The sequence below is a fragment of the Pipistrellus kuhlii genome, unplaced genomic scaffold (genome assembly GCF_014108245.1).
Source record: "Pipistrellus kuhlii isolate mPipKuh1 unplaced genomic scaffold, mPipKuh1.p scaffold_m20_p_142, whole genome shotgun sequence".
NCBI classification, from domain to species: Eukaryota; Metazoa; Chordata; class Mammalia; order Chiroptera; family Vespertilionidae; genus Pipistrellus; species Pipistrellus kuhlii.
This window is the reverse complement of record NW_023425452.1, coordinates 775-28635: the sequence shown is the minus strand read 5'-3', so window position 1 is coordinate 28635 and position 27861 is coordinate 775. Positions and strand designations below refer to the sequence as shown.

At 60.8% G+C, this 27861-nt stretch overlaps 1 protein-coding gene across 1 annotated transcript; it reads right to left on the bottom strand.

Moving 5' to 3' along the window:
- Positions 1–119: 119 nt before the first annotated feature.
- ITGAV (integrin subunit alpha V) lies at positions 120–27861 on the bottom strand. Its single transcript, XM_036437602.2, has 20 exons — positions 27746–27861; positions 26823–27025; positions 24268–24459; positions 20945–20990; positions 19051–19158; positions 17125–17183; positions 15938–16092; positions 13653–13790; positions 12515–12582; positions 11857–12004; positions 10552–10644; positions 8865–8944; positions 6961–7041; positions 6371–6476; positions 5187–5345; positions 4880–4990; positions 4162–4275; positions 3977–4084; positions 2780–2902; positions 120–2227 (listed from the first exon to the last, which is right to left on the bottom strand). Exons 1-20 carry the CDS (start codon positions 27796–27798, stop codon positions 2132–2134), a joined length of 2241 nt encoding a protein of 746 aa, XP_036293495.1. The 5' UTR covers positions 27799–27861; the 3' UTR covers positions 120–2131.

Genomic DNA, 27861 nt, shown 5'->3' with positions numbered 1-27861 from the left:
AAGTGTTTTTCAGAATATTAATTCCCAAACAAAAGCCTATATAAGAAATCAACGGTAACGTCAGTATTTCTCACCGATAACAAACGCTTTACATGTCAGGTACCTCACTCACGTGTTTCTAAACTGAAGCAGATTACAAGGGTGGTATGCTCAAACTGGATTGTCGTTCTCAATAAATAACGCAATAGCCATGAAAACAGTTGAAAGTTTAAACGTTTTCATAGGGATTTGCTGGTGGTTGTGTTTTATATTTTAACCAAACACTCTGACCCGCTCCTTACAGGAAAGAATCCCAACGTCTCCCTCCCCGAGGAGGCTCTCCCACTAGGCTTCCTCCGTGCTTTTTGGAGACAATTCACAAATCCTCATTTTTGGAAGAAAACGCTCCGGCCTCAGACCGCAGCTCACAGAGGCGATCAGACACATCCCGCTGGTTCCAACGAGGCAGCCTTCCGTCTCCGGTGCGAGACGGGTCCTCGGGACAGAGGCCGCTCGAGGACGTGGCCATGGCCTGACGGAGTGAATCTGCCCAACACGCCATCTCGGGAGTGACGGTCACGCGTGGGACACGGGGAAAGGCGTGACAGGGCGCAGGCCCCCGGAGAAACCCGGCTCTCTCTCTGAAAACATCAAATGTGTTGGTGATGAAGTACGCGCTGCAGGGGACCGAGCTCTCTAATGACACCTATCTACCCAAGCTGTTCTCTTGTAACTGCGCTGAAGCGAACCCGGGGTCCCGCCGTCCGACCCCGTGTAGCTCGCCCAGCCGTGCCTCCCGTGCGGCTGCAGGGCCGTGACCACACGAGTCACGGCAGGACAAACCCAGCGGCTCTGACCGGGAAAATAGTCAGCTATTTCAGGGAAGTGCTTGTCGCTGCCTGAGGAAGACAGCAGTGAGAAAGCTCCGAGCCCTCGGTTTCTGGTGCCGAAGGTGATGCAATTGCACGAAAATAGCGGTGAGCTCACCGCACGCCGGGCTCCGAGCGCTGGGAGCCCCCTGCAGGCAGAGCGCGCTCGAGCAGCTTTTATAAAAACCCCTAGAAAAGCAATTGACGGTAATAAACCTGAGGAAGCTTCAAAAATCTTCCCAGGAGCCCCAATGGCTTAGAAAAGTACCTTTTAAAAATGACTGAGCGCGCGGAGGCCGGCCTCACACACCACACCTCGCTCTGAGGAGGGCACGGCGGGGACTGGCCGCGGAGACTCCACGCCGAGCCGTCCGGGCGGGAGGCCGGGGGCCTGGCGGTGTGAAGGCTCCTCCTGGACCCTGACTCTGACCTTCCCCAGTGACAGGGGGGACACAGAGGAAAAAGCACGTGCCCAGCAGGAAAATAAATTAACCCAACGAAACAATCTAACCCAAGGACATTCCATGGAGAACTACAGACGTGGCTTTTAAGTTAAAACGCTGCTGTGTGTGTGTGTGTGTGTGTGTGTGTGTGCGTGTGTGTGCGCGCGCGCATGGGCCAGACTGACACAGGGAACGGGTGGTTTCCAGCTCCCCGCGGACGTAAGCATGGCGAGGCTCCGCTGAGGTCGAGCTGCCACTCCGGAGGTGTTTCCGATGCGAGAAGGAGTTTCCAGCACAGGCTGACGCCGAGGCAGGGAAGTACTGCTGACCTGTAAATACCTAAAACGTGATGCGGCAGACTGGGGGCTGAATATAAATAAAAACTGAACAGCGCGTACCGGAATTCCATAGCAAGTCAAACCACTGTCCCTATCTACCGTCCCAGGGAAGGATGCTGACGTAGGTGACAGGTGGAGGCGTCACGGTCTTTAGTGGCTGAAGACGCGCCTGTAGTGTGACGGGTGCTAACAAGCCCCTGCGCCGACGCTGTGGAAGCTCAGGTCCAGGCAGGAACGGCTTCAGAGCAACCGCCACCTCAGGCCAGGGGACCAGCGCACCGCAGACACAGCCCCCGCGGGCGGCGGCCCCGCGTCACAGGGAGGGAGTGCTGGCGGCCAGTCTGTGCGCACGGATGGCCGTCCGGGGAATTGTTATTAGACGCCGGACGCCCACGCCCAGGAGGGGCCGGCGAGACGCGGCAGCCGCCGCTCTGGTCCCGCGGCGAGGCCCGGGCGCCGGGCGGGGGGAACTGGGCCGGCCACAGGCCGAGCTCGCCGCCCGCTAGGTCTCCGAGTTCCCCTCGCCGTTCTCGTGCGGCTGCAGCTGCTCCCTCTCAGGCTCCTCCTGGGGCGGCCGCACGCGCTTGAAGAAGCCCATCTGCCCGTCAGACAGAGACACGGCCGTCACCACGGAGGCGGCGGGCAGTCCGTGCCCACGGGCCCTGCCATCCCCAGGGACAGCTTCCTCCGTCATCGGTGGAGCTCCTGGCGCATTGTCACCGACAAAGAGCCGTCCGCCTCCCCTTCCTCCGTCCCTCTCCCTCCTCCTCCTCCTCCTTCCCTCTTCCTGCTCCTCCTCCTCCTCCTTCCCTCTTCCTGCTCCTCCTCCTCCTCCTTCCTTCCCCTCCTCCTCCTCTCTTCCTCCTCCTCCTCCTCCTTCTGTCTTCCTGCTCCTCCTTCCCTCTTCCTCCTCCTCCTCTTTCCTTCCCCTTCTCCTCCTCTCTTCCTCCTCCTCCTCCTCCTTCTCTCTTCCTCCTCCTCCTCCTTCTCTCTTCCTCCTCCTCCTCCTTCTCCTCCTTCCCTCTTCCCTTTTCTGGTTCCTCCTCCTCCCTCTCTCTTCTTCCTCCTCCTTCTCTCTTCCTCCTCCTCCTCCTCCCCTTCCCTCCTGCCCATTCTCCCTGCCCCCGCCCCCCCCATGCCCACTCCGTACCCGGTGCATCACAAACACCAGCACCGCCAGCAGCAGCAGCCCTGCCAGGACGGCCAAGATGATCACCCACACAGGCACCGGCATGGGTGCCGGCTGGATGCCCCAGGTTACGTCCGTGGTGACCTGTCGGGGGAGAGAAGGTCTGGGTCTTAAACACAGCTCACGGACAGACTCGGCCACTGCCTGCGTGCCGGCTCCATTTTAATGGCGTTTACGTCCTTTCCTTTTCTTGTGTGCTAGAGGCCAGGTGCATGAATTCACGCACAGGCGGGTCCCTTGGCCTGGCTGGCGACAGGGCTGGCCCTGGGAGGTTGGCTGTAGGCGCACACTGATCACCAGGGTGCAGCTCCTGCATTGGCAGTCTGCCCCCTGGTGGTCAGTGCACGTCATAGCAACTAGTTGACCAGTCTTCAGTACACCTGTCTTAATAGTTGCTTAGGCTTTTATATACAATATATAGATGAGAAGTTACGATTAAATATCTGGCATCGACAGCAGACACACACACACAAACACACACATACACACACACACCTTCCAAGGAGAGGGCCACTTTGGTCATCACTACTCACACGGATTTCAGACAATCCGATCCAATTGGTGATGTGTTGGTCCAATTCTCAATCCTCCATTTAAAGATCCTTAAAATGTCTTCCCTTCTCCTAGTTAATTTCCAACTTTCTGACTTTAAGGGGAAAATCTGCCCCAAACGTCCCCCATGAGATTCAGGGAATGCTAAGACTCCCTCACTCAGGACGAGAGGCTGAAGAGGAAGATCTGCCTTTACCATGTCCGGGGCGAGGGAGCCAACCACTAAGCTAACTTACAACCCGATCCAGTGACTCCTCGTTACGTTAAACCAGCCAAACCGCCTTCTCTGAGTCAAGGGGGCCCGTCCACGGCCGAAGCCGAGCGCCCTGCCCGCCCGCCCGCCCGCCTCGCCTACCCCGCCCGCCCGCCCGCCCGCCCGCCTCGCCTACCCCGCCCGCCCTGCCCGCCTCGCCTACCCCGCCCGCCCGCCCGCCTCGCCTACCCCGCCCGCCTCGCCTACCCCGCCCGCCCTGCCCGCCCGCCCGCCCCGCCCGCCCGCCTCGCCTACCCTCCCCGCCCTGCCCCCGCCCGCCCCGCCCCGCCCGCCCGCCTCGCCTACCCCGCCCGCCCGCCCGCCCGCCCGCCCGCCGCCTCGCCCCCACCTACGAGGGTGGAGTTGGCGACGTCGTCGATGGGCAGGTTCCTGTAGGGGAACTCGATGACGCTGAAGGCGGCGGACGACTTGAGGGAGTAGGAGCGGTTCTGGTTCTCCTTCTGCGGGGGACAGGGGTGTCGGTTCTCAGGACTTTGGGGAGCGGGCGGCAGTCTGCTGGGGCTGCGCCTGCACTCACGTCCATGAAGGTCTGGGTCCACAGCAGCGACCGCACGTACAGGATGGCGCTCTTGCCGCGGTCCAGGCGCCCCACCTGGCAGACGATCTTCAGGCACTCTGCCACCCCGCAGCCCTGCCGACGAGACGGCCGGCCTCTGCACCCTTTTCTAAAATACGTTCTTCCAGGAGCTCCCCTGCCCGCTGCCCAGAGGCTCTGCACGGCTGGAGGCCCATCCGTGTTCCGCCGGCCGCTCATGCTGCCCACGCTCAGCGGCCTCCCCCCCCTACACCCAGACATGGGGCTGAGAGGACGACGGGTGCCACCATTGTGACCGAATGACGGTCATAATGTGCCTATTCCCCCTTCATTAGATAGAACTGATTTCAGAGGAAGAGAGAAAGAAATATCAACGATGAGAGAGAATCCTTAATCAGCTGCTTCCTGCGCGCCCCCCACCGGAGACGGAGCCGGCAGCCTGACCATGTGCCCTTGGCCTCCTGGCACAGAGGTCAGCGCCCCACTGTGGGGCCATGCAGGCCGGGCATGCAGAACTGCTAAATTCCAAATGTTATCCTCGTGTTTCTGCTGAGGTCTCTGGGATCCTCCTGCCGCTTTGCACCGAAGCTGCAAAGGTCAGGGCGAGCCGAGGAAGGGCGAGTTCGGGCGAACAGACAGCTCCGTGGAGCGGCGTCTCTCCTGGACGCCCCGCGGCGCCCGCTCCAGCCCCCGCACTCACCAGCGTGTGCACGCCCCCGTCGCCCTGGGCGAGGTCCCGCCGGGTGACCAGGTGGCCGCGCCCGCCCTGCCCGGCCGCGCTGTCGTTCTCCGCCGGCTGCCCGCTGGAGACCTGGCCACGGAAACGGAGGCACGCTTTTCAAACTTCCCCTTCTCCGAACGCCTCTTCTTCCGCACAGACCCGCCCAGGCGGGGCCGTTCCGTGGAAGAGCCACACTCCAGGGGCCTGTGGCTGGCAGCGCGGGGTGCCGACCGCCCGGGCTCAGGGAACGGGCATAGGAGGTGCCGGGGGCGCGCGCCGGGCCCACCTTGATCCGCAGCGGGTTGACCTCGGCGTCCGCCGTGCAGTTCATGGGCCCGTCCACGTCGAACTGCAGCACGTACAGCAGCGTGCGGTTGCGGAACTTGTGCGGCCACTGCAGCGTCAGCATGGCCTTGCTGAAGGCGCTGGGCCCGTTGTTCCGCAGCTGCGGGCGGGAGAGGGCACCTCGGTGCTCGGCCCGGCCCCGCCTCCCTCGGCCCTGCCCGCCCTCCCCCTGCAAGAGCCTTAGCAACAGGCAGAGCGTCTCCATGGTGACCCTCAGGTCACACATATGCCGGTGACCGTGCACAAGGGGCCACACGCAGCACCTGCTCAGGGGGAGGCCGGGGTAAAAATACAAACCGAGAGGAAGAGCTGGGCCCTGGCCGGTGTGGCTCAGTGGACAGAGCGTCGGCCTGGGGACTGAGGGTCCCCGGTTCGATTCCGGTCAAGGGCATGTGCCTTGGTGGCGGGCACATCCCCAGTGGGAGGTGTGCAGGAGGCAGCTGATGGATGTTTCTAATTCTCTCTGTGAAAATCCAGTAAAATATATTAAAAAGGAAAAAGCTGCCGATGAGACGGCACGGACACGCTGGTCCTGCCGGCCCGGATGTGGGCTCTGCGGCACCTCTCCCGCCGTCGGTCTGCAGGGTCCCCCTCAGCAGCACCACGGTTAGACACCACGGCGCCGGCCGCCCTGAGGCCCTCGGAGCAGCTTGGCCAAGGGAGATGAACACACACACACACACACACACACACGCACATCACATACACACACAGAGAGACACACCACACACACGCACATCACACACACACATACATACACACATACACACACACCACATACACACACACGCACATCACACACACCACACCACATACACACATACGCACATCACATACACACACAGAGAGTCACACACCACACACACGCACATCACACACACACATACATACACACATACACACACAGAGAGAGACACACCACATACACACACACACATGCACACACGCACACAGACACACACGCACGCACACGCACACCCCACACATACCATACACACACACATGCACACACGCACACGGACACACAGACACACACGCACGCACACGCACACCCCGGTGCAGTCTCACCGCACCATGCCCACAGAATGCAGACAGGCAGACAGCCGTCCCCCCACCCCCTCGCACCTCGTAGATGTGCTGGATCACCGGCCCCACGTCCTCCTCAGTCTCGGGGTGCTCCTTGTACTCCCAGTTGGGGATCGGGAGGAAGACATGGTCAGGACTCGAGACCCTAAACAACCAAGGAAAACCCACCCACATCAGAGGGACGGTCGGTCCATCCTCCCTCGCGCCCTGCACCCGGAGGAAGGACAGCAGACCTGGCTTTATTTACTTATTTATGTATCTGCTCCCACCCTCCCACAGACCTGACTCTTACAGCGCGCTGCGCCTGCGAGGGCCGAGGCTTCACCTTCAAAGGGTAACCTGGCCCGTCCCCCCAGACCCGTCCCCCCAGCCCGTCAGTGGTTAGCGCACGGCCTGCGCCCGGAGGTCATGGGCTGGATCCCGGTCACGGGCCTGCACCTGGCTTGCAGGTTGGCTCCCTGGCCCCGGGCGAGGTGCGTGTGGGAGGCGACCATCCATGTGTCTGTCTCCCTCTGTCTCTCCCACTCCCCTCCCTCCCACGTGCGCTCAAACCCCGGGGGACAGTCCCCGGGCGACGGCCAGCAGACCCCTTTGTGGAGGATGGAGACGCCCGCCGGGGATGCACTGACCCTCGGATCTCCACAGCGGCCAGCACGGCCAGGTCCACACGGTGCGACACCACCGGGCTCACTTTGTCCAAGAGGTTGGAGCTGGAAGAGGAGACACCTCAGGACCGGACCGACCCGTCCCCCAGACCCGTCCCCCAGACCCGTCCCCGAGACCCGTCCCCCCAGACCCGTCCCCCCGACCCGTCCCCCCAGACCCGTCCCCCAGACCCGTCCCCCAGACCCGTCTCCCCAGACCCGTCCCCCCAGATCCGTCCCCCCAGACCCGTCCCCCAGACCCGTCTCCCCAGACCCGTCCCCCCGACCCGTCCCCCCAGACCCGTCCCCCAGACCCGTCCCCCAGACCCGTCCCTCAGACCCGTCTCCCAGACCCGTCCCCCAGACCCGTCCCCCAGACCCGTCCCCCCAGACCCGTCCCCCAGACCCGTCCCCCCAGACCCGTCCCCCAGACCCGTCCCCCCAGATCCGTCCCCCGAGACCCGTCCCCCAGACCCGGCCCCCCAGACCCGTCCCCCCAGACCTGGCCCCCGAGACCCGGCCCCCAGACCCGGCCCCCAGACCCGTCCCTCCAGACCCGTCCCCCAGACCCGTCCCCCAGACCCGTTCCCCCAGACCCGGCCCCCGAGACCCGGCCCCCCAGACCCGGCCCCCCAGACCCGTCCCCCCAGACTCGTCCCCCCAGACCCGTCCCCCTAGACCCGCCCCCCAGACCCGTCCCCCCAGACCCGTCCCCCAGACCCGGCCCCCAGACCCGGCCCCCAGACCCGTCCCCCCAGACCCGTCCCCCCAGACCCGTCCCCCCAGACCCGTCCCCCCAGACCCGTCCCCCGAGACCCGTCCCCCGAGACCCGTCCCCCAGACCCGTCCCCCAGACCCGTCCCCCCGACCCGTCCCCCAGACCCGTCTCCCCAGACCCGTCCCCCAGACCCGTCCCCCCAGATCCGTCCCCCCAGACCCGTCCCCCAGACCCGTCCCCCAGACCCGTCCCCCCAGCCCGTCCCCCCAGACCCGTCCCCCCAGACCCGTCCCCCCAGACCCATCCCCCAGACCCGTCTCCCCAGACCCGTCCCCCCAGACCCGTCCCCCCAGACCCGTCCCCCGAGACCCGTCCCCCCAGACCCGTCCCCCAGACCCGTCCCTCAGACCTGTCTCCCCAGACCCGTCCCCCCAGACCCGTCCCCCCAGATCCGTCCCCCGAGACCCGTCCCCCAGACCCGTCCCCCAGACCCGTCCCCAGACCCGTCCCCCAGACCCGTCCCCCAGACCCGGCCCCCAGACCCGGCCCCCAGACCCGTCCCCCAGACCCGTCCCCCCAGACCCGTCCCCCAGACCGTCTCCCAGACCCGTCCCCCAGACCCGTCCCCCAGACCACCGTGGCCACGCGGGGACACACACCGAGCAAATCAGAAGCAACAAAGAAATTAAAAACCCACTGTCTTCATTGGCATATTAAATTAATCCAAGTTTTACTCAACTCCTTGTCTTATAAACCCAAACCGACTAAGTCATTCTTATGACGTGAACAGTGACTTTAAAAGGGGATAATCAGGTAATGAAGTGTTAGTCTAGGCCAGCGGTCGGCAAACTCATGAGTCAACGGAGTCAAATATCAACAGGACAACAATTGAAACTTCTTTTGGGAGCCACGTGTTTTAAACTTAAACTTCTTCTGACGCCACTTCTTCAACGTAGACTCGCCCAGGCCGTGGTGTTTTGTGGAAGAGCCACACCCACGGGGCCAAAGAGCCGCCTGTGGCTCGAGAGCCGCGGTTTGCCGACCACGGGCCTATTCTACCGCATATTAAATCACATACCGTTTTTAACAAATATCCCCTCAACAGCTACACAGCGAGAAGGCGGCTCTTAGTCCCCAATAGCTCAGGGAGGCAGAGGGAGGGCGTGCTGACCTCTGGATCTGCAGGTCGAACTTCACCGACGTGTCCATCTCCGACTGCTGGTGCACGCTGAACCGGAGGCCGGCGCGGAGCTGGGGGCGGGGAGGGCCGCGTCAGGGAAACCAGGCCAGTGAGCGACAGCCCAGCGGCCAATGAAAAACAACGGCCTGGTCTTTCTGCCGGGAGAACCTGGGCGTGTCTCAACGGCGTTCCTTCGGGCCTTCCAGCAAAGCTCCTTCAGGACCCGGGGCCGACCCCAGTGGGGCTCGGGAACAGCCGTCCTTTTTTGTTTTTTTAATATATTTTATTCATTTTGTACAGAGAGGAAGAGAGAGGGATAGAGAGCTAGAAACATCGATGAGAGAGAGTCATCAATCAGCTGCCTCTTGCACAACCCCCACTGGGGGTATGCCCACAACCAGGGTACACGCCCTTGACCAGAATCGAACCCAGGACCCTTCAGTCCACAGGCTCTATCCACTGAGCCAAACCGGTCTCGGCGGGAATGACCCCTCACCTCCGTGTAATTAACACCCATTGTCTCCCCGAATGAAAGCGTCAATGGAGGGTGGGGGTAAGGGGAGAGACCAACCAAAGGACTTGTGTGCACACGTATGAGCCTAACCAGTGGTCACGGACAACAGGGGAGGGGCATGAGTGGGGGGGGTGAGGGATTGGAATGGGGGGGATGAGGACAAATATGTGATACCTTAATCAATAAAGAAATTAAAAAAATAATAAAAGTTAAAAAAAAAGTGAAAACGTCAGTGTCTGTTCATTCGACGGAAGCAGACAGCTCCGCTCAGCGATGTGCCTGCGGGGCGTGATGTGCCAGGGCCTGGAGGAGGAGCGGACGGGTCACGGGCACAGGACGGGGTTCGCAGACACGGGCAGGGCCAGCCCGGCCTCCCCAGCTCCCAGCCTCCACACCACGCACCGCCCTCTGCAGTGAGGCTGTTCCGAGAGGAGGGGAGGCGGCTTCGGGTCCGAGTAAAGGACACAAAGGCCTTTCTCCAAACCACCTCCCCTGCGCTCAGCCAGAGCTGGCCACCAGAAATAACCGGCCTGGTCGGCAAACTTCGGCTCAGGAGCCACATGTGGCTCTTTGGCCCCGTGGGTGTGGCTCTTCCACAGAACACCACGGCCTGGGCGAGTCTATCTGGAAGAAGTGGCGTTAGAAGAAGTTAAAGTTTAAAAAATTTAGCTCTTAGCCGAAACCAGTTTGGCTCAGTGGATAGAGCGTCGGTCTGCAGACTGAAAGGTCCCGGGTTTGATTCTGGTCAAGGGCATGTACCTTGGTTGCAGGCACATCCCCAGGAGGGGGCATGCAGGAGGCAGCTGGTCGATGTTTCTCTCTCATCGACGTTCCTAGCTCTCTATCCCTCTCCCTTCCTCTGTGGAAAATCAATGAAATACATTTTTTTTAAAAATGGGGGCTCTCAAAAGAAATGCCCATCGTTGTCCTGTTGGTATTTGGCTCTGTGGACACATGAGTCCTGGACGGAAGGAGCGGTGAGTGGGAAACAGGAGGAGAACAGAAGCACGCCCCGCTTGTGAATGAAACCTGGCCGGGCTCCGAGGCTCGAGCATCTGCCAATCAGGGCCCCGAAATCGAAGCCCTCGGAGAGGCACCATTTTGGGGCAAAGTTTACTGCAGACAGACCCCCCCTCACACTTCCTGCGGTAACTGACAGCTCACCTGGGTGCCGGCCTTCATGGGGTTCCCCAGGTCACACACCACCTGGCGGGTCTGGTTCTCCGTCTTAAACGCACAGGAGAGCCTCGCCAGGGCCTGGGGCGGACAGGGAGAGAGGGTTATGAGGAGGATGCATTAACGAGAGAGAAAAGGAAGAGGGAGACCGCAGATGCCACGCAATAACAGCCCCCAGACAGGGTCCTGCGGTCAGACACCCAGGTCCTGCTGGACGGGCAGGTGCACCGTCTGAGCACGCGGGCGAGGCGGGGCGGGCAGAGGCCAGGCAGGCGGGCAGGCGGCCGAGGCCGGGCGTGCACAGCGGAAGCCCCTCTGGGGGTCCTGGACGCAGACATGGAACCCCGGGCCCTGACAGCCGAGTCCGACGGCCAGGCCGGGGCACCCTCTGCCCAACCGGTTTCGGGCCCTCTGCAGGCCCTGCTCACTGCACCAGCCAGAGCCCCCGCAGGGAGGAGCGGCCAGGGGACGGGGACGGGGACGGGCACACCGCCTGGCTGAGAGGCCTGAGGGAGGGGGCCGGGCTGGCCGAGGAGCCCGGGGCACGGAGCCCGGGGCACGGAGACCGGGGAGTCCTGGGGGCACGGAGACGGGGAGCCTGGGGCACAGAGACGGGGAGCCCTGGGGGCACGGAGACGGGGAGCCTGGGGCATGGAGACGGGGAGCTCTGAGGGCACGGAGATGGGGGAGCTCTGAGGGCACGGAGACAGGGAGCCCTGGGGGCACGGAGCCGGGGAGCCTGGGGCACGGAGACGGGGAGCCCTGGGGGCACGGAGACGGGGAGCCCGGGGCACGGAGACCGGGGAGCCTGGGGCACGGAGACCGGGGAGCCCGGGGCACGGAGACCGGGGAGCCCTGAGGGCACGGAGACGGGGAGCCCTGGGGGCATGGAGCCGGGGAGCCCGGGGCACGGAGACGGGGAGCCCTGGGGGCACGGAGACGGGGAGCCCGGGGCACGGAGACCGGGGAGCCTGGGGCACGGAGCCGGGGAGCCTGGGGCACGGAGACGGGGAGCCCTGGGGGCACGGAGACGGGGAGCCCGGGGCACGGAGACCGGGGAGCCTGGGGCACGGAGACCGGGGAGCCCGGGGCACGGAGACGGGGAGCCCTGGGGGCACGGAGACGGGGAGCCCTGGGGGCACGGAGCCCGGGGATCCTGGGGCATGGAGCCCGGGGAGCCCTGGGGGCACGGAGACGGGGAGCCCTGGGGGCACGGAGACGGGGAGCCCGGGGCACGGAGCCGGGGAGCCCGGGGCACGGAGACGGGGAGCCCGGTCCCTGAGGCGCGCCCACCTCGCTGTTGCGGACGACGCCGATGAAGTCGGCCTGGGGGGGCAGGGCCACGGTGAGCTCGGCCTCGTAGGCGCCCTCGCCCTGGTTCTGCGCCGTCACCATCAGGGTCAGCGGGTTGTCGTCCCCGACGTAGATCTTCTTCTGGTCCCTGCGGGCGGCGGCCGGGCACCGTCAGAGGGACAGGCCGCCACGTGGCCGTCCCCGAGTCCCCGGTTCACACGACGCCCCCTCCGCAGGAAGAGCAGAGCCAGGGCGTCTGAGCGACCAGCGCCCACGCCAGGGCCCGCTCCGGCCACGCACCCACCGCGGACGCCATTCCCGTCTCCCGTGTCACTGACTGAGCCTCCGGTTTTAGGAAAAAACTGAGCTGCTCGCTTGTCTCGATTCTGATAGGAACTCGCTGCAGCTTGTGTCTCATGCAAAGGTGGTGGGATTCCTCCCCAGGCCTGTCGCCCACAGCCAGCGGGAACTCGGCGCCCACTGCTCTGAGGCTCAGTGCGCCGGCTGGGCCGTCACACACAATCACACAGCCCCCTCCGAGGGCCAGGCCGGGCGCCCTCTGCCCCTGGAACTGGCCCTCACGCGGACACACCGCCCGGGGAGGGAGGGGACGGCTCCCTCTCGGCCGCCCTGTGAGCGCGTCCCGGGACAGCCTCACCTGTCCACCGACACCTCCAGCTTGGGCCGGCACACGTTGTCCTCGCCGCAGTCCAGGAGGATGTGAGCCTAGGAGAGAGGGCGTCCGTGTCCCTGCATGCAGAGGGCGCCGTGCGGGGCACACCGCGGGCCTGGCAAACTACACGGGGAGCCGTGAACACGCATGTGCGCACGTGTCTACACGGACAGGGAGGTGCCAGCTCCTCCGCAGGCTGACAGGCGGGGCCCGCGGACTGCCAGGGGAGGCCCGGAGGAAAGGACGCGGACATGAGGGACTGGTAGACGCGTTTGCTCCATCGCCAGGGGAGCCGTTACGACTGGAAGGAAGTGTCACGGAGAAGGGAAAGTGACGGCCGAAAATGAGCTCCAGCCGGGCAGGCATGGCTCGGTGACTGAGCCTCAAACTACGGGCCAGGAGGTCACGGCTCGATTGCCGGTCAGGGCACATGGCTAGTTGCAGGCTCCATGGCCAGTGTGGGGTGCCCATGATTCTCTCTCATCACTGATGTTTCTATCTCTTTCTCTCTCTCCCTCGTTCCTCACTGAAATCAATAAAAACATATATTAAAAAAAAAAAAGAGTATTTGAGATGTTAGAATGTTAGATACAGAAGAAACAACCAAAATGTAGATGAAGAATCCTAATAAAGAAGAAATATTAACTAAAAATATAAAAAATGCAATAAAAAGAGGAAAGAAATAGCAAAATGCAACTGTCATATCCGAATACGTGGGTTTTACATAAGATTTTCTAAAAATATTGTAATACGGCCTGTATGACGTTTTATCGCTTATTTGGTTTTATGAAAAGGAAGTACTACACACATATATATCTATATATGTGTGTGTGTGTGTGCGTGTATTTTTAAATTAAGTCAAAGATAAAACAGATATTAAACTCGTTTAGCAAAATATTAAAATACGACATAAATTGGCGTCTTGTTGTTTTCCTTGAATATTGAACGGTCTCCTGCGAGCCCACCACTCTCCCGTATCTGAGCTCTCCGCGGCTTTCAGCGTCTCTGACCGAGTCCTCCCCTCTGACTCTCTGCCTGACACCCAGGTCACCACAGCGGCCCTGGTGCTGCTGTGACACAGGAGCGGCCGGCCGCCAGGGGTCCCGCGTGGCGGGGCTGGTACCTGCCGGCTGAGGTTGGCGGGCGTGAACTGGTTGAGGATGGGCCGCAGGCCGGTGGCGTCGGCCGCCGTGCGGTAGTCCAGCCGGTACTCCATGAACACGGTGATCGGCGTGAGCTTGTCTCTGAACTCGGACTCGTCCTGCAAGCGGAGAGGCCGGCGTGAACAAGGACTCGCGCGCCCGGGGAGACGGAGAGCAGGACGCACGGCAGCTGTGCGGCTCGAACGCCACCCAGACCCTCCGGAAACCGTGCTCATGCCGAAGAAAACAACCAGAACACGCCTGTTCGCCGAGAACGCAGCCAACTTACCATTAAAACGGGATTATCTCATTCACACAGAAATTAATAAAGCGAGCACTCGCCGACACCGGCGTGGCTCAGTGGACAGAGCGTCGGCCTGCGGACTGAAGGGTCCCAGGTTCGATTCCGGTCAAGGGCATGTACCTCGGTTGCGGGCACATCCCCAGTAGGTGTGCAGGAGGCAGCTGATCGATGTTTCTCTCTCATCGGTGTTTCTAACTCTCTGTCCCTCTCCCTTCCTCTGTGTAAAAGAAAAATCAATAAAATATATATTTTTTAAAATAAATAAAAAGTAAATAAAATGAGCACTCAGATACATGCCCACCCTGGCCTGTGTGGCTCAATGGTTGAGCATCGCCCTGCGAGCCAAGAAGTCACTGGTCCAATCCCCGGGCTGCGGGCTCAGTTCCCATCGGGGGCTGCAGGAGGCGGCGGATCAGTGATGTTTCTCTCATTGATGTTCCTCTCTCTCCGTCGCCTTCCTCTCTCTAAAATAAATAAGACCGTTTTTTCTAAAAACACAGGCCCAATACTGTAACTGGAACATTCCTGCCATCCATCAGCTACCCCAAGGTCCTCTCTGGAGCGCCTCAACCCTCTGCCTTCCCAGGACCCCATCCTGGGCTGGGCCCCTCCCCTGACCCCATCCTGGGCTGGGCCCCTCCCCTGACCCCGTCCTGGGCTGGCCCCTCCCCTGACCCCGTCCTGGGCTGGGCCCTCCCCTGACCCCACCCCATCCTGGGCTGGGCCCCTTCTCCTTGCTGGCCTGCAGCCGCCTGTTCCCGTGTGCGTCTCTGGACAGCAGGGCCCTGAGTTAGCCTTTCTGTCTATTTAAAATTAGATCGTACAGATTCTGGTTTTCTTCCTTCCGTTTAACACTCTAGTTGGAATCCTCAGACCCGCAGCCAGACGCCTTCTGCTCCCGCCATGGCCCGCTCTCATGGCCACCGCACGTGTGTCCGTGTTTGCATCTTCCCGCTTTTCCTTTCGCGTTTTACAACTTTCCGATCCGGGATTTCACACGCTCCGTTAGATTCACTCCAGGTTGTTGTGGGTTTTTGGTGCAATTGTAACTGAGACTGCCCTCTTAGCTTCCCTGCCTGACAGTCTGTTACCAACAGATACAAACGCAGCTGGCTCGGGTACTTATTTTGTATCCTGCGGCTTTAACGGAATTCGCCTGTCAGTTCCGGTAGTTTTTGGTGGAACCTTTAGGGCTTCTGATTTTATTTTTATTTTGGAAAGAGAGGGAGAGAGATACAACATCCATGGTGAGAAGCACTGACGGGCTGCCTCCTGCACGGCCCCCACTGGGGATCGAGCCCACAGCCCGGGCCTGTGCCCTGACCGGAATCAAACCAGCGACCCCTCAGTCCACAGGCCGACGCTCTATCCACTGAGCCACACCAGCCAGCGCTCGGGTCAGAGGTTTTAAGGAGCCTCACTTCCTCACGCGTCTTCCCGCGGACCTCACCCCCGGAGATGTGCGGAGTGAGGCCGCCCGGTGAGAGGAAACGGCAGGAGGGGGGGACAGACAGCGGGGGGAGGAGGACGGACAGCGGGGGGAGGAGGACGGACAGCGGAGGGAGGAGGACGGACAGCGGGGGGAGGAGGACGGACAGCGGGGGGAGGAGGACAGCGGGGGGAGGAGGACGGACAGCGGGGGGAGGAGGACGGACAGCGGGGGGAGGAGGACGGACAGCGGAGGGAGGAGGACGGACAGCGGGGGGAGGAGGACGGACAGCGGGGGGAGGAGGACAGCGGGGGGAGGAGGACGGACAGCGGGGGGAGGAGGACGGACAGTGGGGGGAGGAGGATGGACAGCGGGGGGAGGAGGACAGCGGGGGGAGGAGGACAGCGGGGGAGGAGGACAGCGGGGAGGGGGGACGGACAGCAGGGGGAGGAGAACGGACAGCGGGGGGAGGAGGACGGACAGCGGGGGGGAGCACAGACCCGGAGGGAGCAGTGCAGACCGGGGAGCCTCACCCGCAGGTACGCCACCAGCTCCTCGCACTGCATGCGGCCGCCCCGGGACACGGTCATGTTCTTGGGGTGGCCCGGGGACCGGCTGTGGAGGAACAGCGCTCGGCGGATGGCGCCCTTCTGCTTGAGCTTGTCCAAGAGAAGCTCCACCTGGAAGTCTGCACGGACAGAGGGTGTAACCAACGGCCCCGCAGACAACCCCCCCAGCCCCCTCCCCCGGCCCCGCAGACAACCCCCCCCCAGCCCCCTCCCCCAGCCCCACAGACAACCCCTCCCAGCCCCCTTCCCCGGGCCCCGCAGACAACCCCTCCAGCCCCCTCCCCCGGGCCCCACAGACACCACCCCAGTCCCCTTCCCCGGCCCCGCAGACAACCCCCCCAGCCCCCTCCCCCGGGCCCCACAGACAACCCCCCCTAGCCCCCTCCCCCGGGCCCCACAGACAACCCCCCCCAGCCCCCTCCCCCCCCCCGGCCCCACAGACAACCCCCCCAGCCCCTCCCCCCCCCGGCCCCACAGACAACCCCCCCAGCCCCCCCCCCCCCCGGGCCCGCAGACAACCCCCACCCCAGCCCCCTCCCCCGGCCCCCCAGTGTGACCCCCAGCCCCCAGTGTGATCCCCAGCCCCCCAGCCCCCAGTGTGACCCCCGGCCCCCCAGTGTGACCCCCAGCCCCTCATCCTCAGTGTGACCCCCGGCCCCCAGTGTGATCCCCGACCCCCCCAGTGTGACCCCCAGCCCCTCACCCTCAGTGTGACCCCCGGCCCCCAGTGTGACCCCCGGCCCCCCAGTGTGACCCCCAGCCCCTCACCCTCAGTGTGACCCCCGGCCCCCCAGTGTGATCCCCGACCCCCCCAGTGTGACCCCCCAGCCCCTCACCCTCAGTGTGACCCCCGGCCCCCCAGTGTGACCCCTGGCCCCCCAGTGTGACCCCCAGACCCCAGTGTGACCCCCAGCCCCCCAGCCCCCAGTGTGACCCCTGGCCCCCCAGTGTGACCCCCAGCCCCCCAGCCCCCAGTGTGACCCCCAACCCCCAGCCCCTCAGTGTGACCCCCGGCCCCCCAGTGTGACCCCCAGCCCCTCACCCTCAGTGTGACCCCCGGCCCCCAGTGTGACCCCCGGCCCCCCAGTGTGACCCCCAGCCCCTCACCCTCAGTGTGACCCCCGGCCCCCCAGTGGGCCCCGGACACTCACTCAGCTTCGGGGGGAGTGTGCCTTTGCCGTCCGCCCGCAGGCAGAACCTGACGTTGAAGCTGCGGGAAAAGAGGACACGGCCCGTCACCCGGGCAGGCAGCGCGGCCGCACACGCAAGACACGCCAACCTCAGCCCGCCTCACACCGTCCCCTGCAGAGGGTCTGTCCGTCCGTCCGTCTGTCTAACGTACTGAACACGGGACACGAGGCAGCACCGCACTCGGCCTAAATCCGCAGCCGCTGCCCGCCATCGGCCCCTCGCGGGAGAGGGATCCGCTCCCTCCCTCCGAGTCCGCAGAGGGGAGGCCTCCCGACCCAACACCCCCGTCCGCAGCCCCGACGTGCCCCCCGCTGGCCAGCGAGCCGAGACCCGCTCTCGGGAAGGACGGTCCCTCAGTCCCACTCCCTCCTCTCCGCGCTCCGGCCGGAGCCAGGAGCCGGGGCCCAGAGGGCGGCCCCTCCTCACCGAGTCACACTTGTCCTGACGTGCAGGAGAAAGACACTGGCTTCTCCATTTTATCTTAACGTGTTGTAAACATACGTCAGCTTAAAGAAAGAAACCTTAATAAAATGACAAATACATGCACTGTAAGAATAGCATAAAAATACCTGGCCAAGCCTCTCTATGAAGCTTTCAGAGGAGAAAAGAAAAACAGAAAAAAAAAGAATAACATAAAAATATGGAGACTTGAGAAACCCCAAACTATAGAAGAATTCAAACGTTAAATTTTTTAATTAATTTTTTTTTTCTTTAAAAACTACTAAAGTGAGAGACTGGTCTATTAGAGCAAAATAATATTTTTTCATACAGCCACTCAGATATTAAATCTGAAAAAGATCACACCTGTTAAAAATTAAAATGTCCATGGGTCTTTCTTAGAATTAAATACAATATAAATGAATTCTGAGATCTTATTAGCTTTTTCTTCTTTTTAATATATTCTCTGAGCATGCGTCAGCTAAAAACTGCAGTAGTTTTTGGCCAGGCCGGTGTGGCTCAGTGGTTGAGCGTTGACCTATGAACCAGGAGGTCAGGGTTTGATTCCTGCTCGGGGCACAGGCCCGGGTTGCAGGCTCCATCCCCAGTGTGGGGCGTGCAGGGGGCAGCCGACCCGTGGTTCTCCCTCACCACTGATGTTTGTATCTCTCCCTCTTCCTTTCTCTAAAACGGCGGTTCTCACCCTTTCTGACGTCACAACTCACAGGTTGAGAACCGCTAGCAGGGTCGCCTAAGACCTTCGGAAAACACAGATATTTACATTACGATTCATAACAGCAGCAAAATCAGTTATGAAGTAGCAACAAAAATAATTGTATGGTTGGGGGGTCACCACCACATGAGGAACTTATTAAAGTGTCCCAGCATTAAAAGGGTTGAGAACCACTGCTCTAAAATAAAAAATAAAATAAATAAAAAATAAATATATATAATACACACACACACACACACACACACATAAACTTTACCCTCGTTTTTAACATATTCTACAGCTTTCTATAGATCTTTCTGGAACGATATTTCTATAACCCAATCGACGACGTAGTAAGAGAGCAGACAGATGAAATCTGCATCAGCTGTGTCACCCCTACCTTCACTGTCGGTTGTTTTGTTTTTGTTTGGTTTTTTTAAATATATTTTATTGATTTTGTACAGAGAGGAAGGGAGAGAGATAGAGAGCTAGAAACATCGATGAGAGAGAGCCATCGATCAGCTGCCTCTTGCACACCCCCCACTGGGGATATGCCCGCAACCAAGGTACATGCCCTTAACCAGAATCGAACCCGGGTCCCTTCAGTCCCCAAGCCGACGCTCTATCCATTGAGCCAAACCGGTTTCGGCTGTCGGTTGTTTTTATATTATTTATAATGACCGAACCACAGTCAGAACGAGGACCGTAACCACCAGAGCACAGCGAACGCTCTCACCAGGACACTTTGAGGTCCGTCCCCGGCAGCGGGCAGGTCTTGTTGTCTTGGTTCAGGATGCTCGGGTAGACCTCCAGGCTGGCGTGGACGGTGATGACCGGCCTGGCTCTGGGGAGGGCGAGGGGGACAGAGAGGGGGAGTGTTTACAGCGCTGGGCGGGCTGAGCAGGTCGGGCTCACACCCACTCCGGGGGCAGAGGAAAGACAAGACCATCGCCTCAGAACGAACGCCACTGTCCCCGAGCCCAGGGCTGCCGGATCCCGGCAGGCGAGGCCCGTGACCGGCAAATTCCTCGGCCCCAGGCGACGTGGGACGATCAGCCACACCCTCCGAACTCTGCCCGTGAAAGCAGGACAGGGAAGCCAGCCGTGTGCTATGGAGCCTACACACACCCACGCACACGCACACACACACACACACCCACGCACACGCACACACACACACACACACACACACGCACACGCACACGCACACACACACACACACACACGCACACGCGCACACGGGGAAGCGAGGGCCGTGCGCCATCCGTGCTGTTTCGGAGGATCTAAGATCCATGCCACATGTAACGTCAGTGCGACACGGGAAAAATCCACAATGTACAAAGGATGCGCGCACACACATTATTTTAATGCCTCGTGTGTTTCTGATTCTATACACTAATCTATATATATAAAAGGATAATATGCTAAATGTCCAACTGTTGGACTGTTCAACAGGTAGCTATGACAGACAATGACCACCAGGGGGCAGACGGTCCATGCACAGGCATGGAAACATGGAACAGAATAATGAATCTGAGAGGAAGAGGGGGAGAGGGAAGGTGGGAAGAGATTAACCAAAGATCTTATATGTATATTAGAGGCCTGGTGCATGGACTCAGGCACTGGGGGAGTCCCTCAGCCCCGTCTGCGGGGATTGGGCCGAAACCAGCAGTCTGACATCCCCCGAGGGGTCCCGGATGGTGAGAGGGTGCAGGCCAGGCTGAGGGACCCCGCCAGTGCATGGATCTGCGCACTGGGCCTCTAGTACACTAATAACGAGTCTGAGAAGAGACTTTTTTTTTTTTAATCTATGCCCTTTTAAAATTATTTGAATGTTTATCACTTGCATGTATTACTTCATTATCGGCCATTTTAAAAACTGAAACAGGGTCCAGCTGGTGCGGCTCAGGGGTTGAGCATCACCCTATGAACCAGGAGGTCAGGGTTCGATGCCGGATCAGGGCACAGGCCTGGGCTGTGGGCTCCATCTCCAGCGTGGGACCTGCAGCCGGTCCGTGATTCTCTCTCATCCCGGATGTTTCTCTCTCTCTCCCTGAGAGCCACAGTCCCGTTCCCCCAGCCCCAGCCCATCAGCCTCGGCCGGTTCCCAGCCTGTGCATACGCCCTGGACGGTGGCACCTTCCTCTCCCTGGGCGGCGAGAGGATGCCCGAGGGCAGGGGGCACGGGCACGGAGAATGACTGGGACGAGAAGGAGGCTGGGAAACAGGCGTGGGCTCACACGCTGCCCTGCACCACGGCGGTCCCGGACGCCGTTCCGTGTGGCCTCTGTGGTCAGAACGTGACACAAACACGTCAGTTTCCCACCTCTCCGCAGAAAATGTCAGTTCCTATAACCTGGGGGGATGTTTAAACGGTGGGAGACTCTCCAGACACGATTTCAAGAACGGAGAGGGAAAGCCTGCAGGCTTTCTGAAATCGAGAACACCTGCAGCTCCCTCTACTGGGGACTCCCCTTCTGCAAGGACCACCTGCCTGTGGTAAATCTTAACTATTATAGAAAGAACAAACCGCCGTCGCTTCAAGAGGATTAAGCTGAAGTTAGAACACGGGACTTCACCGTAAACGTCCAGGTAATGCGGAACAGAAGCGGCCGTGGGAGCGTGCTCACCTGTACAACACGGCTCTGTCCACTCCAAACGCTCCCACAATCAAGTCTTAGAAAGAGCAGAAAAAAGTGTTAGTGATAATGATGGTTTTTGAAAACTCATGCCATTCCATACAACTGTCAGTACACACAGTCAGGATTCAAACACCGTCTCCGAGGAGGCTCAGGATGACCTTTAAGGCCAGAGTCTGAAAATTCTAAAGGGGCTCCTACCGATGGCAAATGCTCCTCATACAACGTGCCTCTCCTCCAGGCGGCAGCCTGCTCGTCGGGGGGCACAGCCCCACACACACGGACCATGGAGGGAACCACTGTGTAGATGCCTGAGGGGTCCACTGCACAAACATCTTTTCCTTTCTATTATTTTTCTAACCAAAACCAAAGAGCACATTACCTACACATAGAATACTTAGAACGGACAGCAGGCAGCACTCACATAGACACGAACTGAATGCATCCGTTTTCATATGTAGGAGGTACGAAGGACTCACAATTTGAAAGAAAAAAAATGCTGTCACAGCTCTCTCTCAGCATAACAAGCTGGATGTGAGGAACCCCCTTCCAGGCAAAAAAGGACAGGAAAAAAAACAAACATAAAGACAGGCAGACTGTAGTACATAAAAACCAAGAATGTCTGTTGCTCAAAAAAGCAAACGTGACAAACTAAGAAATACACGGGGACAGGAAACAGTGGGTGTACGGCTATGTGCATAGGATGCACAGAGTTCATTCTCGTACTATTATTTATTGTTGTTGTTATTTTCCACACCGACAACTGTAAATCTATCTTTGTCTTAGTGAACAGCCTAAAACATGCTATTTTAAGGCACCTGCCGTAAGTTAAAAAAAAATGAATGAAAGAAAAGCACCCCAATAAAAGAGAAAAAAGTACGTAAAAAAAGAAATTCACAAAAGTAAACAAATGCAAATGAATGAAACGCTCACCCTCACTAAAAACCAAAACAGAAAGCTAAGACACAATGCCGTTCCCGCCCGACACACACAGTTACTCCACAGGGAACGGAAGGGGACTCTCCACGTGAGAAAGACTGAGGAAAGCACCTCCCTTGCGACTGCCAGGGGCTGAGGAAGTGGCACACCTGCGCTCAGAGGGAGTGGGGCTGTAGCTGACAGAGAGAATCAACAAGCACCGTGCTTCCCTTTGACAAAACAATCCTCAACCTTTGTCTAATAATGAAAAAATGGGGGGGGGGGGAATAAAAATAAGGTGTACACACACCAGAATTATATACAAGAATATAAATGCCCCCAAATAAGGTAAATGAGATAAAATAAAGTCATTTGATAACATGGAAAATATAAAGTTCATATTTTTTAAGAAAAATTAATAACATGGGAAACATTTCTGATACTTTAAGTGAATAAAATATGCTATTAGTATTGCATAAAGCATAATTCTATTTTGTTCATAAATGTGTATGAATGCATTTGGAAGAGATTGCAAAATATGTTCTGCTGTATTTTCTAGAATTTCTATAAACACACTGAGTGGCCAGATCATGATGATCTCTGAACGCATAGTAATCTGGCCACTCAGGGTATATATGTTCTGGTGCATGAATTTGTGCATGGCTGGGGTCCGGCCAGCCTGGCCAGAGGTAGGGGATGTGAGAGGCTGGCCGGCCTGCCTGCTGGTCTAACTCCTGGTTGAGGGGACAATTTGCATATGAGCCTTTTATTCTTCTATAGGATATACACTGAGTGGCCAGATTGTTATGTGTTCAGAGATCATCATCATCTGGCCACTCCGTGTATCTTGCACTTATAACCAGAAAATTCTTGAGCTAACAAGACAGAGAGAAGAACCAGCTTCCTGTCCTGTTGCTAAGAGCACTGCATCAGACTGGCCCACTGAAGAGCAGACGGGCTCCAGTCCTCGGTCTGTCACAATGACTCGGGAGTCACAGGAGCCCGGAGAAAGATGTCCCTGTTTCCGCTGGCTCCAACCAGTGGGCGGGTGGGGCCAGCTCCTTTCTGAGTCTCTCTTCTCCAGAGAGAGGTGATGGGCTGAGAAAGCGCGCCTTCTTCAGACAATTACACAAAATAACGTGTTTGTTACAATCACAAAGAGTGGTCACATCCACAAAAATGTTAGATCACTGAAAACTAAGAGGCCCTGGCCAGTTTGGCTCAGTGGATAGAGCGTCGGCCTGTGGACTGAAGGGTCCCGGGTTCGATTCCCAGTCAGGGCACACGCCCAGGTTGTAGGCTTGATGCCCAGTGTGGGGCGTGCAGGAGGCAACCGATCCATGACTCTCTCTCATCATGGATGTTTCCATCTCTCTCTCCCTTTCTCTCTGACATCCATAAAATACGTCTATATTTTTAAAACACAGAAGGATGGCTAACGCTAAAACCTCAGAAGGAGCGTTCGGCTGGTGTATCACTTCTCAGACTTTCCCTCACAGGCTCAGAGCAGGAAGCTCAGAGTCTGCGGTTTGGCTGCAAACGCCCAGAAACAGAGCAGCCTTTCCTTCCAGCCCGGGGCAAGGAGAGGGCTGCCCACCACATGTGCCCGGCCGGCACGGGAGAGCCTGGACCGGACGAACACGGAGTCCATGTGGGACCATGTGCCCGGCCGGAAGGGGAGAGCCCGGACCGGATGAACACGGAGTCCATGTGGGACCGTGTGCCCGGCCGGCACGGGAGAGCCCGGACCGGACGAACACGGAGTCCATGTGGGACCGTGTGCCGGCCGGAAGGGGAGATCCCGGACCGGACGAACACGGAGTCCATGTGGACCGTGTGCCCGGCCGGCACGGGAGAGCCCGGACCGGACGAACACGGAGTCCATGTGGGACCGTGTGCCCGGCCGGCACGGGGGAGCCCGGACCGGACGAACACGGAGTCCATGTGGGACCATGTGCCCGGCCGGCACGGGAGAGCCCGGACCGGACGAACACGGAGTCCATGTGGACCGTGTGCCCGGCCGGAAGGGGAGATCCCGGACCGGACGAACACGGAGTCCATGTGGACCGTGTGCCCGGCCGGCACAGGAGATCCCGGACCGGACGAACGTGTGTCCATGTGGGACCATGTGCCAGCCGGCACGGGAGAGCCCGGACCAGACGAACATGTGTCCATGTGGACCGTGTGCCAGGCCGGCACGGGAGAGCCTGGACCAGACGAACACGGAGTCCATGTGGGACCGTGTGCCCGGCCGGCACGGGGGAGCCCGGACCGGACGAACACGGAGTCCATGTGGGACCGTGTGCCCGGCCGGAAGGGGAGATCCCGGACCGGACGAACGTGTGTCCATGTGGGACCGTGTGCCGGCCGGCAGCTCTGCCTCCGGGCGCACGCACCTGGGTACCCGTTGCGGTCGATGTCCGTCTGGCCCTTCATGGCGTAGCCGAAGCTGGGCGGCATGGTCTGGGCGGCCCAGCGGCCCTCCAGCGCCTGGGACGGTGCCGTGTTCAGGCCGGTGGCCCTGCCGTTGAAGATGTACACGACGCCCTTCCGGCCCTCACCCCCGTACGGGGCGGCGATGGCCACGTCTGCGGAGGGGAGGGGAGGGGGGGAGGGGGGAGAGGAGGGGAGGGGGGAGGGCGGGAGGGGAGGGGGGGAGGGGGGAGAGGGAGGGGAGGGGGGGAGGAGGGGGAAGAGGGAGGGGAGGGGGGAGGAGGGGGGAGAGGGAGGGGAGGGGGGAGGAGGGGGGAGAGGGGGGGGAGGGGGGAGGAGGGGGGAGAGGGAGGGGAGGGGGGAGGAGGGGAGGGGAGGGGGGGAGGGGGGAGAGAGGGAGGGGAGGGGGGAGGAGGGGGAGGGGAGGGTGGGAGGGGAGGGGCGGAGGAGGGGGAGGGCGGGAGGGGAGGGGGAGGGAGGAGAGAAGAGGCGGGAGGAGAGAGGCGGTCTTAGTTTGGCTCACTCCCTAACGCAGCCCCGGGTTCGAGGACTGCTGCAGCCCTGGGTGGAGGTGACCGGGACGCGGAGGCAGACGCTCTGGGTCTGACCTTGGACAAGCCCGTTAGCCTTTCGGGACCTCACGCTCCTCGTCCTTCAGTGGAGGGAGGGGAGGGCCAACACCCCGGCTAACGGGCGAGGTTTGGGGTTTTTTTCCCCCTTAAGCAAAAGTGAATCTGGCTTGGAAACTTAAAAATCAGAAATTCATCGTGGTCTTGCTCAGCTTACACTGAAATCACATAAACCAATAAACGTCTGGAATTCTAAAAAAAACAACTAAAGCCAAACCACCAAGCGGTCACTACGACCTTCCTAACTAAGCTATTTTACAAACGGCCCTCCCCTCCGGCTGCAGTGCCGCCTGGGAGCGCCCCCACCGCGGCCCGGGCCCTGGGAGAGGGAATGAAGTTTTCCCTTCGTTTAGAACGTCCTCTGAATGGTCAGGGGCCCATCCCATGTGCTGTAGATACAACACTGGCAGCTCAGCCCTGCAGCCTGTGGCTTTCAGAAAGGGCTTTCGTAGTGCTATTATTATATTTTAAATCTTGGTCGAGTGTAACCTATTCAATACATTTCATCCTATAATATAAAAGCCACCTTAAGTTTTTAAAAAACGCCTACAGCGACTGATTAGATTACTAAACGGGCTGTTCTAACACAGGGAGCTCCTTCCTTTTACAGCCTCCCTGGGTCACAACCAAGGGACAGCGTTAGGAGTGTCCACAGCCGATCCCAGCTCTGAGTGCGGGTGACAGCCCGGGCCCGGGGCCTGGGAGCGGGTTTCCTGGTCTGCTTGTCCCCACGGCGGGCACAGGGGGCGCTGCGAGCCGAGGCGGACAGCGGCTCGGGCAGGAAGAGAAAGCAGCGCCTGGGGATCCGTGTCTGAGTGAGCTCCGGATGTTAGAACCGTCCAGTTTGTTAATCTAACATCTGAAACGTCCGCTCTGGTTTGTAAGGGAAAGCACGTCACGGTGAACCTGGGAATCTGACACCGTCACTCAAGTCCTCCCCGGAAGGAGCTGCTCAGGGGGCAGGTCTCCCATGGGCCCGGACCCGAGCCCCCTGCACCCTGCACCCCGCCCCCGGCAGGCCGGGCCCTCACCGTTGAAGCCGTCCTGGTCCAGGTCGCCCAGGGCCCAGGGCCCGGACCCGAGCCCCCCTGCACCCCGCCCCCCGCAGGCCAGGCCCTCACCATTGAAGCCGTCCTGGTCCAGGTCGCCCAGGGCCCGGACCCCAGCCCCCCTGCACCCCACCCCCCGCGGGCGGGCCCTCACCGTTGAAGCCGTCCTGGTCCAGGTCGCCCAGGGGCCCAGGGCCCGGACCCCAGCCCCCCTGCACCCCACCCCCCGTGGGCGGGCCCTCACCGTTGAAGCCGTCCTGGTCCAGGTCGCCCAGGGCCCGGACCCCAGCCCCCCTGCACCCCGCCCCCCGCGGCCGGGCCCTCACCGTTGAAGCCGTCCTGGTCCAGGTCGCCCAGGGGCCCAGGGCCCGGACCCCAGCCCCCCTGCACCCCGCTCCCCACGGGCGGGCCCTCACCATTGAAGCCGTCCTGGTCCAGGTCGCCCAGGGCCCGGACCCGAGCCCCCCTGCACCCCACCCCCCGCGGGCGGGCCCTCACCGTTGAAGCCGTCCTGGTCCAGGTCGCCCAGGGGCCCAGGGCCCGGACCCCAGCCCCCCTGCACCCCGCCCCCCGCGGCCGGGGCCTCACCGTTGAAGCCGTCCTGGTCCAGGTCGCCCAGGGCCCAGGGCCCGGACCCGAGCCCCCCTGCACCCCGCCCCCGCAGGCCGGCCCTCACCGTTGAAGCTGTCCTGGTCCAGGTCGCCCAGGGGCCCGGACCCCAGCCCCCCTGCACCCCGCCCCCCGCGGCCGGGCCCTCACCGTTGAAGCCGTCCTGGTCCAGGTCGCCCAGGGGCCCGGACCCCAGCCCCCCTGACCCCGCCCCCGCAGGCCGGCCCTCACCGTTGAAGCCGTCCTGGTCCAGGTCGCCCAGGGGCGCGATGGCGCTGCCGAACCGAGCGAAGACCTCGGAGCCGTGGAGCCGGGCTGTGCGGAAGCCGCCCGCCGGCCGCTGCAGCGCCACCAGCACCTGCCCCACCTCCTGCAGCTTCCCGTCCGCGCCGCGGTCCATGAACAGCGGGGCGCCCACCAGCACGTCCGCCAGGCTGAGGACAGACCCCATCCTGTCACTCCCCCCGCCCCAGCTCCCAGCCAAAACCCCCATTCCACACCTCAGGGCCCCTCCCACTCTTTAAGAAAAGAAAACTCGGAGCCATCTACAAAACATTACTCTCCCCTTCCTGTCAGTGGTCAGCAAACTTATCGGTCTCCAGAGCCAAATACCAACAGGACAGCGACTGACATTTCTCTGGAGAGCCACATTTCTTAATCTTAAAATTCTCCTAACGCCACTTCTTCAGCACAGACTCGCCCAGGCCGTGGCACTTTGTGGAAGAGCCACACTCTAGGGGCCAGAGAGCCGCAGGGGGCTCGAGAGCCGCGGTTTGCCGACCACGGCTACATTTGATCAAAGCTATTAAAAGGAATGATGAGGGTTGGCAGGGCGGGGGGAGGTGAACTCGCATATGTACACGCATAGCCCATGGACCGGACAGTGGGGGGAAAGGCCTGGGGGGACAGGGGGGCTGGGAGAGGTCAGAGGGGGGACGGGGAGAGGTGGGGGGGATGGGGCGTCGGGAATACTTTGAACAACAGGATGTTAACAGATAAAACTCAGAGGAGCCTGTGTTCCTGACACGGCTGCTCAGACCGGCTCCCCGAACACACGACGGGAGCACAGGGCCCAGGGGCAGAAGCAGCGTTAGTCTCAGGAAAGCCGGTGTACACGCGGCCGAGCCGTGTCTGCACACACAGTTCTCACTCACTCGTCCCCGTTGATGTCCGTGGCAGCGACGGCGAATCCGAAATAGGCCGCCATCTGTGAGGAAGGAGAGGACAGGTTACCGGCGGGGACACGGCCGGAGGGGTTTCCCCTGTACAC

Coding starts and splice junctions, on each gene's coding strand:
- ITGAV (XM_036437602.2), bottom strand. CDS start 27,798: ATGGCGGCCTATTTCGGATTCGCCGTCGCTGCCACGGACATCAACGGG. Junction 19,159..20,944: donor GACAGAGCCGTGTTGTACAG/GTGAGCACGCTC, acceptor CGCCCTCCCCAG/AGCCAGGCCGGTCATCACCG. Junction 5,346..6,370: donor TGATCCAGCACATCTACGAG/GTGCGAGGGGGT, acceptor TCCCGCCCGCAG/CTGCGGAACAACGGGCCCAG.